The following is a 12,607-nucleotide window of genomic DNA, read 5'->3' on the forward strand; positions in this document are numbered from 1 at the left end:
ACTCCGGGCCCAACCCGGATGTGATCCACAACCTACGCACGCTAACACAGCCAACCGGCAACTAACAGCTTGGGCTTGGCGGTATCATTGCGTTGCAGTCTTCCTGGCAAGGTCGTGCTACTCGGGCTGTCATTCAATTCGGGCAGCTTTTCGAGATGTCTCTGCCACTGGCACGGCGAGCTTGCGATGCTGCCAGTGCCTCAGTAACTTGAAGGAGATCATAACACTGGTCAAGCAAAACGTGCGCTTTGGTCCTCTTGATTTGTCTGCAAGGACGAAGGTAACTGCAGTATGTAAAAGGATCATATCTATGCTGACGTGTACAACTTTTTTGTAGCCTTTGGCACACTCGGGCCCATAGATCCGCCCAGAGCTTCTCGAAGAGCTCGTTCAATCTCAACGGATAGCAGTGCATGGCGTCTACGATGCTGTCAAAGTGGATTACAGCACGTTTCAATGCGTGGCAGAAGGCCGTACATATGGCGCCAGCTGAAGCAGGTCAACCCAGCGTCTCAGGCGACGATGCGTAAGATGTGTTGCATTTGCTGGTCCGGCGTGGCGCGCATGACCAGAGAATTCCGGGCTGCTCAGTTTATGCGCGGCCAGATTCGAGTATACGCTGACCACTCCGTCAGTGTGTGCGGGTATAACAACCTGTTCTTTGATTGAATATGCCTAGTGCCTGGTTTGCAGTCTACTGAAGACAAGCACGTCAATGTCTCGAACAGTAATTGCAGCCCTGGACATCGGTCATGACGGCTCATGCCCGTGAAACCGAAGGTGGGGGTCGATCAGCGCAGTCCATCGTCTGCATTCACGGTTCTTCAAGTTGATGCGCCGGCCATTTTTTCACTGTGATTCCGCCGCTCAATGCTGATGAAGCACAGGCCTGACCAGGATGGGCAGCGCGCGTCGTGGACGATGAGACCCGTGAAGACCGAGTACATTGGCATGCTCGGACACCTGTTCAAATATAAAAGCACGGCATGGCATCGTGGTCCAGCATTCCATTTCTTCGTCATGATTTTAGGCTCTCTTCTTTTCCTCCTCGCGGGCTCTGCTTCTGCTTTGCGACTTCCCGTGCAGCGGCGAGTCGCGGGCCTTCAGCCTCGGTCGACTACCGCAGTCCTCACGAATCCGGATAATGTCAGCAACACTGGGTTCACCGATGCCGGAAACGGGCTGTATACTGCGACTCTTTACATCCAAGGCGAGCCGTTCCAGGTACGTGGTTTCAAAGGGCACGTCTCTCTTTCAGTTGGGTCCCAAACTGACATGATGCCTTCTATCTCAGGTGCAAATTGACTCGGGCAGCACAGATCTATGGGTCAATAGCGAAAGTGTCGACCTTCAGGGTCTTACCGACACCGGGGTCCACAGCATTACACCCTATGGGTTCGTCGTGAATTACGCATACGCGTGATACTCCCTCACCTACCTTCGTAGTGATGGCACCGTGGCCGAAGGACCAATTGTCCTGGCAAACGTCACGCTTGGCGAGTTCACCGTATCGGGTCAAGCGCTTGGTGCGTCGCCTTGGAAAGCCCAGGATGCCTCAGTCTCACGGCCACTTCCTGACAGTGACTGCTCCTGGCAGTAATGCCACGACCCCTGGTGAAGATCTGGGTCTTCTCGGTGTCGGCCTGTAAGTACTACGTGGCTGCCTGTGGTAACTGTGCCTCACCGACAGTTGGACTATAGGCCTCTGGGTTCTAGCATTTATCATGATCTGAACGGAACGTCGTTCAATGGTCTGCCTTTCCTCCAAAACGTGAGTTCCTACGTGCGACGAGAATCTCCACGAGCTTCACACCACCGATCTTAGGTCTTCTACGAAATTGCGGACGAGTCCAAGTTCATTACTCTTCTGTTGTCGCGAACGGAGCTCGGTGAAGCCTCGTACACTCAAGGCGGCGCACTCACGATCGGTAATATCCAATGCTCGCTTGAGGATAGTAGGTGATTAAGCCGCTTATACAGGTGAACTTGTGAGCAACTACTCCGACATCGTGGATACCCCTCGTTTGCCTGTGGTTAACCAGAAGGGGTGGTACACCTGGATGGACGGCATCACCGTGAACGGCGTATTCTACCCCGGAAATGGTTCCAGGTGAGCCAAATATTCATTGATCAGCCCTTGTAGTATGGCCGGTACTTAATTCAAGCATTTCAAATTCAGTGTTGCCAAATATGCATCGGAGTTTACTGTACAACCTGGGGCAAACCAGAGTTTTGTCCTGCTGGACAGCGGGACCTCACTCGGTACGGTCGTTCTCCCTATCCTCGGAGGCTTCTGATCATCGGGGGATGCTTCAGCCCAGGTTCCCAGATACTATCTGGATGCAATGTTCCAAGACCTCCCTGGCGCCATCTATACCGAGCAAGACGGGAAGAACTACTACACGGTCCCCTGTGAGACCAAAGTCAACATCAGCATGATCTTCGGGTAGGCCTCCTCGCTGCACCCCGCCAATCGCCGGGACACTGACAGGACTCGGTTGCAGTAACAACAGCTACCCGGTCCACCCGCTTGACTCCGTCTTCGTTGACGTAAACACAACGGGTGCGGTGACGTGCCGCACTGGTATTCTCAACATCGATGACAGCCCGCGTGCGTTTGTGCATGGCCCACAGAGTTGTGTGTGCGTCTCACGCTTGTTGTGTCGCAGGCTGGATCCTGGGCGACACGTTCATGCGCAACGTCTACACCCTGTTCTATCACGGAAACGGCTTCCTGCCGGGCGCCGCTGACGAGTCCACTGCGCCGTACATGCAGATCCTCAGCGTGAGTTCATCGCTCTTTTGGCATCACCTTTTACTGAGCCCACTTGCCCCGATAGCTGACTGACGCTGACGAAGCATTCGCTGAGTACGACGAGATGAACGCGCGGCGCATCGCGGAGAACGAGTACGAGGTCTTCGCCGACCTGTTCAACCTCACCAGCTCCACCGTGTTGGCGGCTTCTGCGACGTACACTTACTCCCTCGTCAACGTCTCCGCTGCCACTGCCACTCCCGCGCCTGCCGACATCTTCCTCAGCACGTCGACCCTCAGCACGTCGGCCCTCAGCACGTCAACCACGAGCGCGGGCGTGATGGCGGCTGTGGCAAAGGCGCCCGGCTCCGCGTCCGTGACTTCTGGTACGTCCGTGTCACTGGCCGAATGGACAGAGCTGAACAGCAACATCTACATCATTATCGGGCTACTTAGCGGTGCACTAGCGCTTGGTGTCGTCTGTTTTGTGTTGGCTATTAAGCCCTGCTCGAGCAGGGGGTACAGCAGGATACAGGGGGTCCCTCCGGCCACGTTCAAGGAACCGGAGTCGACGCCGCTCACGGCTGCTTACCATGACCACAAGCACTGATGATGTGCGTATTTATTGACATGCTTGCCACGACCTCTCGTTATCCATGTATAATCTATACCGGCACAGTAATATATTGCAGCGGTTCTTCAAGTCGGTCTTTGCTGTCAGGCTGACTCGGATGCCGGCGGGCACGGTCCGAGGAGCACGGCTTCGTTTCCAAGTCTCTTCCATCCGACAGTTGGTCATGGAGGTGAGCACCCGCATCCGTTCGCAGTTGCCCAACATACGGGTTGCGAATGATACTCGTTTCGGAAAGGGCTCCTACGATGGACACATTTGGCGGCGACTCGGAGAGTAGGCACGGCCTCGGAGGCGTGAGTGTACATGGCGGGTGGGATGAGCAGACAGAAGGCTGTTTGATGCGCGGGAGTCACATCGCACAGGTTGCATGTAGGAGGTATGTACTCAGTTCAGTTCCGTCCGGCGGCTACAGCCCGCTGGAAGAAACTATCAAGAAATTCGCATTTTCGATATGGCTCTATCATCATGGTCACATACTAAGGATGTGAGCCCAGGTGGGTAAACGCGAGTCCAAGGACCTCTGACGAGTGAGAAAGAGAGAGCGAAGGGCAGTACCCTGTCTGCTGCTCTGAAGACCCTCGCAGCTCATCAGGCGAGTGCACGCCGTGACTAGTACGACGCAACCCTCGCGCGAGCAGGTTTCACTACGAAGCCACGGCGGGGCGGCGTAGGTTTCGCTACGACGCCGTGGTTAGACGCCGCAGGTTTTGCAGCACTGCGGTGCAGGATAGACGGCTGGGACATTGGTTGTGAGCGCTCCGTGCGCATGCTGATGAGCCGTCGATTGAACTGACCACAATTTCTGTAATTGAGAATAGAGTCTGAGGGCTTCGTAGGTGCGGTGTCATTTGGGTGTCATATCCTATTTTTCACCCGGATCGGGGCAGCCGTGATGTCCAGAAACTTGAAGTTCACTCCTGCGATACCTGAGTAAAACACGCAGACGAGCGAGCCCTCCGAGTCGACGGACCGCCTCCACCACAAATCAGAGTCTGCGCCGCGCACGTCTCTTCAACAACAGACTATACAGCAGCAAAACGGACCTTGAACCCGGGTCTATATGGAGGCCTACCCCGCGCAAGACATGCCACGGTTGAAACTGCCAGGCGCATTTTTTCATGCGGTCACGGTGCCGACGCACGAAGACAGTCGAACCGTAACCGTGGCATTCCCGGTGACCAGCAACTTGAATGTATGATCACCATAATCAATACTTTGCTAGCAGACCTTGCGCAATAAATAAAGCCAACACAGACCTACACTGCGGAAACGTGGTAACTGTGTTCTTGCCCTGGGTTCAGGGTGTCGGAGCGGTGGTGGGGTGCGTCCACACGGATGGGTACGAGACCAGTGGCACAGTCACGGTCACGGTGTCATACAAGCTTGCGCCACAGACGCGTCTGCACAAGATCGCGTTTCCGATCGCTTGATGCAGGTGACGGACGCGTCGCGGGTAAGGCGCCGCTTGTGACGCGTCGCTATGCGTCATGAGAATGCAGGTGTTCCCATTCGCTGGGGTCATGCTCGTCTGCCTCCGCGCCCAGGCACGCTCGCGAACGGCCGCTCAATGTCACCTGGACCTCAGGCTGGACCCTGGCAGATGTGAGATGGGCTCGTCGACGCGGGGAACGACGAGCACGGCAGGCAGGGTAGGCAGGAGGAGGCGATATGTACAGTCTATGCATTACTTTGGACCCAGCGGCGGCTCCTCCCAATTATACTCGTACAGCTGCGCGACGACGCGAATACCGACACCAACGAAAGCGACAATCATGAGAGTCCATCATCCCCAGCGCATCTCCCGGATGCCACCGCGAAACTCCCTCCCCAAGCTCACTTCCGATCCTTCCAAGCGTTGTCGTTGCCCAGCTTCGACCACCTCTCCGCGACTCCCGGTGAATCAGGCGCAGGGTTCCTCTCCGGGAGGCTGCCCTCCCCGCTACGTGTGCTTTTCTCGTCCATCAAACCCAGCCCGCCCCCGCTCCCCCCGCGCATCCGGCCGGGCGCCTCGCCATTTCGCACGGCCGCGCTCTCCTGCACGCCGGACTCATTCTGGGGCACGGCGCGGGTCAGGGTGGGGTGAGCAGGGCTCGCACTCGTCGAGGAACGCTGCGCACCGTTAGCAAGGGCCGGCGCGTCCGCCGCCGCGTAATTCTGGTACGGCGCGGACGTCGGGTATGCGCCCGAGGGCACCTCGTACGGCGTGTGCGCGGGGTCCGGCTCCGAGACGACGTACGTCTTCGTGCCCGCGTGCGACGTCTGCGGGTCGGGCGAGTGGTCCTGCTGCTTCTCGTAGACCGGCGAGACCGGCGAGACGGTCGACCCCGGCGCGGGCGGGCTCGTCAGCGGCGAGTTCGCGAGCACCTTGAAGGGCGAGTGGAACGCGCGAAGGGCGGCGGGGCGCGCCGGCGTGGTACGCGAGAGCGAGCGGGCGTGTTTCGAGACGGCGCGGATGGCGGACATGGTGGTGGTGGTGGTGGGTGGAGGTGAAAAGTAGAGATAGACGGCGGGGACGTGCGGGAGGCTTTATATGTGCGGGTTTTGAGGGCGAGAGTGGGAGGCGAGACGCAGCTTTGAATTCGTCCGCTGTGGGGTAAATGGGGTATATGCGCATCATTCTCCCACGCCAGCTTATTTCAGTGCATGTCATGCCAGTTTCCAGGCCGCCTTCTCGTACCACCCCACAAGAAGCCGCTCCTTGGCCGCCGCGACCGCGTCGGGCCATCCCCCGTCGTCTCTGCCCAGTCGGCTGCAGCGCTTCGGGTGAGACGTGGGCAGCACCCCTGCGAATTTCTGCACCAACGAGGGAGTGCCCGACGATAACGACGGCATGGCATCACTTAGCCACATCCCATCGGATGCCCCTCGGGCTCGGGAGAACTCAGAAGGCGCGGGGCCGCGTCTCAGAACGGCAAAAACAATCCTTCGAGCCGGGATCGAACCAGCGACCTCAAGATGATATGTATCCATTACAGTCTCGCGCTCTTCCAACTGAGCTATCGAAGGTTACTTTTTACATTCCATATACTATACATAGCCGCTTGACTTGCGGCACGTAGTGTCACTTGTTTGAATCTCTCCATTACCTCTGGCATGTGCGATGATGCATTGATGAGCGGGCTCGCAAAATGAGCAAGTTGAAGTTGGCCCGAATCACGTCAATGTCACAGCCAGAGAGTTGGCACCATATAGGCTCCGTCGAGTTCGGACACCTTCCCGGTGCCTTCCGATGTTCGCGATATATAACGCTCAATTGCGAAAGCATCTGCTACCCAAGTATATACTCCGAAAACAGATGCTCAACTGAACTGTCCAAAAACAGACGATATAAAAGGCTCATACTACTTAGGATACGGGCGAACGGCGACACTGGAGGGATATCAGAGACAGGAGGAAAAAACCAGACAGCGAATAGCGAGGGTGAGATGAGTGTCAACAGCGTCGATCATCAACATATCGTGGGCGGTCGACGCCACGGAGGGTCGCACAGGGGCGAGGCGGGGGTAAGGCAATGCGCATGGCGCGAGGAGGCGCGACGCTAATATACAACCAGACAGGTGACGCGAAGCGGCAGAAAAAAAGAAGCCAAGGACCGGTACGCAGAGTGAGAGATGATGTGATGGAGTGTATGTGCACTATCGACGAGCGTCCCTTCTAGCAAAGCCAAAGCGGTACGGTGGACGGAGAGCAATGCAATGCATGTGTCGTGAACGGCGATTGTCCAGTGGGCGCAGGAGATGCGGTTGGTTTTGGTGCAGTGCTGAGCGCGAATGAAGCGTCATAAAGGGGCGTGAGGGTTAGGCCAAGGCGGATATATAGGATAGGATAAGAGTCGATCGTGAACATGGTCATGAGGGTTGCCACATGCAAAGCCTGGCACACGCCCCATATTAGCACCCGCCAACAGACTCCGCATTCGGGAAGACGCACAATTCAACCGACAAAAAACTCGCAGACTCATCCGCGACAGCAGAACGCAGCCCAGAAGCCTCTCTGCCGTCCACCATGCTCGTCCTGCTCTCCCACCCTCGCCATCTGCTCCCGGTCATACATACCCATCCCGCGGGTGCCCACAGCACTCATGGGCTCGCGGTTCGGCGCGGTACCCGCCGTCGTCGTTCCCTCGCGCGAATTTGTCCCGTTCTTCGCTTGCTGCTGGCCATACACGAACGATTCTGAATTAGTCGCCTGCCCGTTGGGTGCGGGCGGCGCCCCGTTCGGCGACGAGCGGTCGTACGCCGTCGCACGGTACCCGCCCGGGCTCGGCGTCGCCGCATAGGGGTGCGATGCCAGCGCTTGGCTCTCCCGTTCCGCACGCACTACCTGCTGCTGACTCTGCCGCCGGCTCGCCGGCGGCAGGGGCTGCACGCTCGCGTGCTCGCGCGAGTTGCCGCGCGAGGCGTCCACGGCCGCGCGACGACTACTACTCTTGACATGCGCTGGGGTTGGTGCGAGCACCATTTGGGAGGAGGGCGACTGCGCGGCTTCTTGGAGGGGTTGACGCGAACTGCGCCGGTGGCCGTCATGACCGCGCGAGCGGTGCTCGCGGTGCGGGGTATGCGGTGCAGCGGCGTTTGCGTGGGCCTGTGCAAGCAGGGTCGAGGGGGTCTATGGGGCACGTATCAGCAAGTTACCGCTTTCTGCAGCGAGGTCGAGGCGCACATGTCCAGCTTCCCAGCCTTTGCCGTTGTTCAGGAGCATCCAGTCGAAAACGCCATCCTCTGGCTCGCCGAGCGTCTTCAGCACCTTCGAGAACAGCTCGCGGAGGAAGTCATAGTCTGGCGTCTCCTCGAAGCCGAGCTTCCGAACATAGTTCATGTAGATCGCGAACTCCTCTGCACCGCACATGAGCCACGCCGCTTCCACCAGCACAGACAAGCACACCCACCTGGGAAGCCCTCGCACAGTTCCGGAATAGATGTGCTCTGTTTCTTCTCACCAATCTTCTCGTACTTCTGCTTGTTGGTGGCAGCGCGCAGACCCTGCCACGGCAGCCCACCGCGAAGGAAGTACATGAATACGTGACCAAGCGACTCCAGGTCGTCTCGGCGTGACTGCTCACGACCGAGATGCGTGTTGATTGACATGTACCGGGCCGTCCCTGAAAGCGACTTGCGCTCGCGATAAGGAATGTGCTGTTTCGTCTTCGGGTCACGGTAGTGTTTCGCCATGCCGAAGTCTGGGTAGAAGTCAGCGTGGATGTCATGGAAACCTACGCACTACCAGAATGCAGTGGAGCCAGAATGAAGCCGGCTGGAGTAGGCATGGATGGCGGAAGATGCAAGCTCCGGACCACTGCATATCACCCTGCGCCTTCGAACGACCCTTCGCGGGACCGTGGGGTTCCAAATGTGTGACAGGGTACATACCGATGATGTGAATGGTGTTCGCGGTCTTCGACCCGGGAACACCAATTAGGAAATTGTCGGGTTTGATGTCGCGGTAAATGAGTGATTTCTCGTGAATCGCCTGGACACGAGTGACCTATGAAACCGGTGAGAAATCGGAGCGGTACAGCAGCTGCAGGTAGTTTATGTGTTCAATGGAATATAACGTATTCAAAGCTACCGTGATAACAAGTTCAATCCACATGTGGCATGAGGAATGGAGGTGTTAATGCCACCGCGCGGGTCCCGCCAGGAGTACGGCATTTGTGAAGAGTCGGGTCTTCGCAAGTGTCGGCCGTGGCCACAGCAGCACGACTTGTGCCACCATTTCTTGCTAGGAAATGGCCGGACCAGTTGAAACAACTAGCAAAATATAGCGTCTATGTCCATATCGTATACAGAACGCCCCGAAGTGCCTGGCATCGGGAACATTCTGCATGGGATACGTACGAGAGTGGCCATTGATGCGAGCTGCCTGACTACGCCACACTGCACGAGCCCGAGAGCATGTAGGGGTACCACTCGGCACGCAGCGACGTGGGACGCATAACTCGGTATTATTAACTCACCATCTGTTTGGCCGCCATGCATACAGTCTTGATGGTGAACTTGCGTCCACACATGTCAAAGAGGTCCTCCAAGTTAGGACCAAGCAAGTCGATGACAAGAACATTATGCAGGCCCTCCTGGCCGAAGTAGTGTACTTGAGGGACTCCAGCTGGAAGTCGACAACAAATCGGTCAGGTCTCGCGCGCGCACCGAGAGAATGGTGGACATACGTGTTCCGTTCAGTGTCCGATATGACCTGTACTCGTCCCTGAGTTGTGGTGCCTCCGACTTCCGAGGTTCCTAGGGTGACTGTGAGCACAGCGGAGCTAGAAGAATCAAGTTCACTCACAAACTTGATAGCAACGGGCTGGTTGTTTAGCAAGTTCGCGCCTGTGCAGGTCCCACTGAGCTTTCTTCCAGTTTCAAATGCACACCGAGATACTCATACCCTCGAAGACGACACCGAAGGAGCCCTCGCCTATCTTCTTGCCAACCCGGAAATGCGCACCCACGATGCCGTTCGACGTCGCAGACTGAGAGGTGTGGTGGGCGGACGAAGAGGCTATAACGTGGGGGTGGCCATGGTACGGAGGAAGAGAGGGAAAGGAGGAGGAAATAGAGGAGGAACCGTTGACAGGGACGCTGAGCCGCTCGGGGCGGGGCGAGGGAGAAATGATGGCGGAGTCTAAAGGCACGCCCGTCCATATATGGTCCCCTAAGAGACGCCACGCGCGCGCCGGCGCCCCCGCCTCGCGCTTCTCAACCACCGCATCCGCTGCGGCCACAGTCTATCATTTCATCGACGTTCGCGTGGCTTATGCATTAAGAATTGTCGATTTGCTTGACGGTGCTCGCGAGTCGTTGAAGGAGGTGGCACAAATCTACTGACTAGGCCGCTCGTGCTCAATACACAGTCAGGTCTGCTAGGTATATTCAAGTTCGGAAAATGGTTGTAGCGCGGTACTCGTATACCTGCCAACATGTAAGTAGTACATGGGCTTCTGTAGCCGAGCGATGCTTAGATCCCTTATTCAATCTGTGGGTGTAATCGTAGTCCCAGTGTTGCTTTATCGTAATGACATCCCGCTTGACAGCTTCAGCTGCAGGTTGTGTGGCATGCTATTAGCCGGCGATCATGATCGCAAATGCACGCCTTCCTGTGGACATGACTGCGACCCTCAGCGATGGACTGTAGTTTGTCGACCGCCTGACGGGTGAAGCGATGCATACATCTCTACCATCTCAGTCAGAAGACCGAGAAGCTTTTGCAGCGTTTCTGGCACTGTTTCTGGCACTCTAGGTGAGCTCTCAGTCGGTTGTATACGCGGAAGTCGCACGTGCGCGATCTCACATTCTGTCCATAGTGTCTGTGCATGGCTCGGACACATCCTCCTGGATTGCGCGCTCTTCAACGTAACGATATCTGCGACTACGCCTTCGCATAGTAAGGCCCCATGTAATTATGCCAGGGCGAGCGTAGCTGCCAATGCCGTGATGCTGAGCAATGCCAACCCGGTCCGGGCTACGACTTCGACTCGGCCATCCCGCCTCCCCAAGCTATGCATGTCCTCGAACATTTGTTCAAATCCATCTCGTGCTATATCTTGTATGTGAGCGCACTGCCTCCGTCCTTGTAACCCCTAGACTCGTATCTTGTATGACCATATGTGACATAGAGCAGTCAGGTGCCTCTGACGGTTCAGCTTTTGAGTTGTGTCTGTTGTCACTAACATGTCAATACACATCGTCTGTCCGACTCTGGCACCTGCTTATGGTCCTGCTACGGTCCCAGCTGACGAGTGTATCTCACCGTTCCCACAGCTCCCGGGCATCGCGTCCGCGTCAGCTGTGTTGCTTGCAGACGCTCGAGACGAGACGAGTACGAACACTGAACTGATACAACTCGAAGTCATCCAGTGGTATACATAGTGACTGACTCCTGCGTAAGGCGCCTTGGACTTTGCTAGACGGAGTAAGCCCTACTACGTACTGCATGTCGTCGAGGAAGTTAGCAGGACTGACGAGAGTCACGAAACAGGCTGCGAACACCGAAAACAAAAGAGTAACCTCCACTGACTACATGCATATGGCTGTGACACGAACTCGCTGACCGCGACGCGTCTTTCCGCCAGGCTCAATCAGGGGGGCACAATTTTCATCTTTCACACCCTTTGCCGTACGGCGTGAGATATTGAGCAAAGGGCAACTTTGTTAGCGTCAACAAAGCAATGTGAACAAGGTCGCGAAGACAACATTAGAGGCTGTTCGAGATTCGTATGTGGTCCAGGAATGCAAGACCACACATTCTGAAGCGTTCAGTGACTCCATAGCAAGTATGCGTTCACGTTAACCATACTTGCCTACGAAAGACGTGCACAGGAAGCGTGAACGTTTGACTGGAACACAACGTTGGTGGATTATCCATGCCATCCTCTCCACTCACGAAGATACTGTACGAATGATCACGCTAGCATGGCGACGTGCACTGGCAAGCCATTATTAGTTCACGATGCGGGGGCTTCGTCAATAGCTACAGCCGGAGAGGACAGGAAAGTCATTTTCATTCGAAGATCTATAACGTACTATGTACACAAGAGATGCGGCCCATTGTTCCGTTACCACAAGCATCCAACCACCGATTCGCGCAGCGTGTAATCACAAAGCGAAACCTGCGGGGAGGCGACGGTAAGCCTCTCGAATGTGATGAGTAACCGAGTCATGTAGCAGAAAATCAGTTTATTGGTGATTATAATCAAGGCACAAGGCTAAGCAACAGCTTCTAGTTGATATTGGTTTGAATTGACTCATCACGAGAGTGTAGACATAGAAGACTTGAGATGAAGATCACATACCAGCTATTAGCGACCTGTATCATTTCATCCGCCTCGGTGCGTCAGAGAAGCCTGCCAGAAGCAGTCGTCAGTCTCAATCCAAAGCAGGTGGACAGATGAAGAGATAGAATCAGAAGGGGTTGCCCGAAGTTATTGAGCTGTGGCGGGCACTTTCGGCAGTGATAGTACGAAGACCGTCGTGATAAAACATCATTCAGAGACGTCAGACAAGATGCTCACCTCTTGAATCAACTGCATCGAGCGCACTCCGCATCATAGCCGGACTATCAGGACACACACCTTAGGCTTGTCCTGGAGAATGAGGTCAACATCGGTAATGCGGGAGATCAAGATAGCTCAGAGTTTTAAAAAAACAGCCATGGATTTGTCGTCATAATCGAGGTTCAAGACCAAGATCAGGCGGTAATTCCTTATGTTTCATCGTAGCGAG

At 55.9% G+C, this 12,607-nt stretch overlaps 3 protein-coding genes and 1 non-coding gene across 4 annotated transcripts; 1 reads left to right on the forward strand and 3 right to left on the reverse strand.

Annotated features, from left to right (window-relative positions):
* Nucleotides 1-1,020: 1,020 nt before the first annotated feature.
* On the forward strand, nucleotides 1,021-3,365 carry B0H18DRAFT_1117101 (aspartic peptidase domain-containing protein; the record flags this gene model as incomplete). Its single annotated transcript, XM_048033528.1, has 12 exons — nucleotides 1,021-1,224; nucleotides 1,295-1,395; nucleotides 1,447-1,526; nucleotides 1,582-1,645; nucleotides 1,702-1,771; nucleotides 1,826-1,928; nucleotides 1,981-2,110; nucleotides 2,180-2,262; nucleotides 2,317-2,446; nucleotides 2,505-2,611; nucleotides 2,670-2,785; nucleotides 2,841-3,365. 12 exons carry the CDS (start codon nucleotides 1,021-1,023, stop codon nucleotides 3,363-3,365), a joined length of 1,713 nt encoding a protein of 570 aa, XP_047895724.1.
* Nucleotides 3,366-4,965: 1,600 nt separating this feature from the next.
* Nucleotides 4,966-5,957, reverse strand: B0H18DRAFT_994889 (uncharacterized protein). The gene has a single exon (XM_048045290.1). The coding sequence runs from the start codon at nucleotides 5,850-5,852 to the stop codon at nucleotides 5,223-5,225; it is 630 nt and encodes a 209-aa protein (XP_047895725.1). The 5' UTR covers nucleotides 5,853-5,957; the 3' UTR covers nucleotides 4,966-5,222.
* Nucleotides 5,958-6,310: 353 nt separating this feature from the next.
* On the reverse strand, nucleotides 6,311-6,395 carry B0H18DRAFT_t71. The gene has a single exon. It is a non-coding gene; the product is annotated as a tRNA-Tyr (tRNA).
* Nucleotides 6,396-7,346: 951 nt separating this feature from the next.
* On the reverse strand, nucleotides 7,347-11,157 carry B0H18DRAFT_1117103 (kinase-like domain-containing protein; the record flags this gene model as incomplete). Its single annotated transcript, XM_048033529.1, has 9 exons — nucleotides 7,347-7,997; nucleotides 8,052-8,224; nucleotides 8,278-8,568; nucleotides 8,759-8,873; nucleotides 9,346-9,494; nucleotides 9,556-9,625; nucleotides 9,675-9,715; nucleotides 9,774-10,100; nucleotides 11,136-11,157. 9 exons carry the CDS (start codon nucleotides 11,155-11,157, stop codon nucleotides 7,347-7,349), a joined length of 1,839 nt encoding a protein of 612 aa, XP_047895726.1.
* Nucleotides 11,158-12,607: the final 1,450 nt, after the last annotated feature.

This window comes from Fomitopsis serialis (assembly GCF_022376445.1).
Source record: "Fomitopsis serialis strain Sig1Antser10 chromosome Unknown B0H18scaffold_18, whole genome shotgun sequence".
Taxonomy (NCBI): domain Eukaryota; kingdom Fungi; phylum Basidiomycota; class Agaricomycetes; order Polyporales; family Fomitopsidaceae; genus Fomitopsis; species Fomitopsis serialis.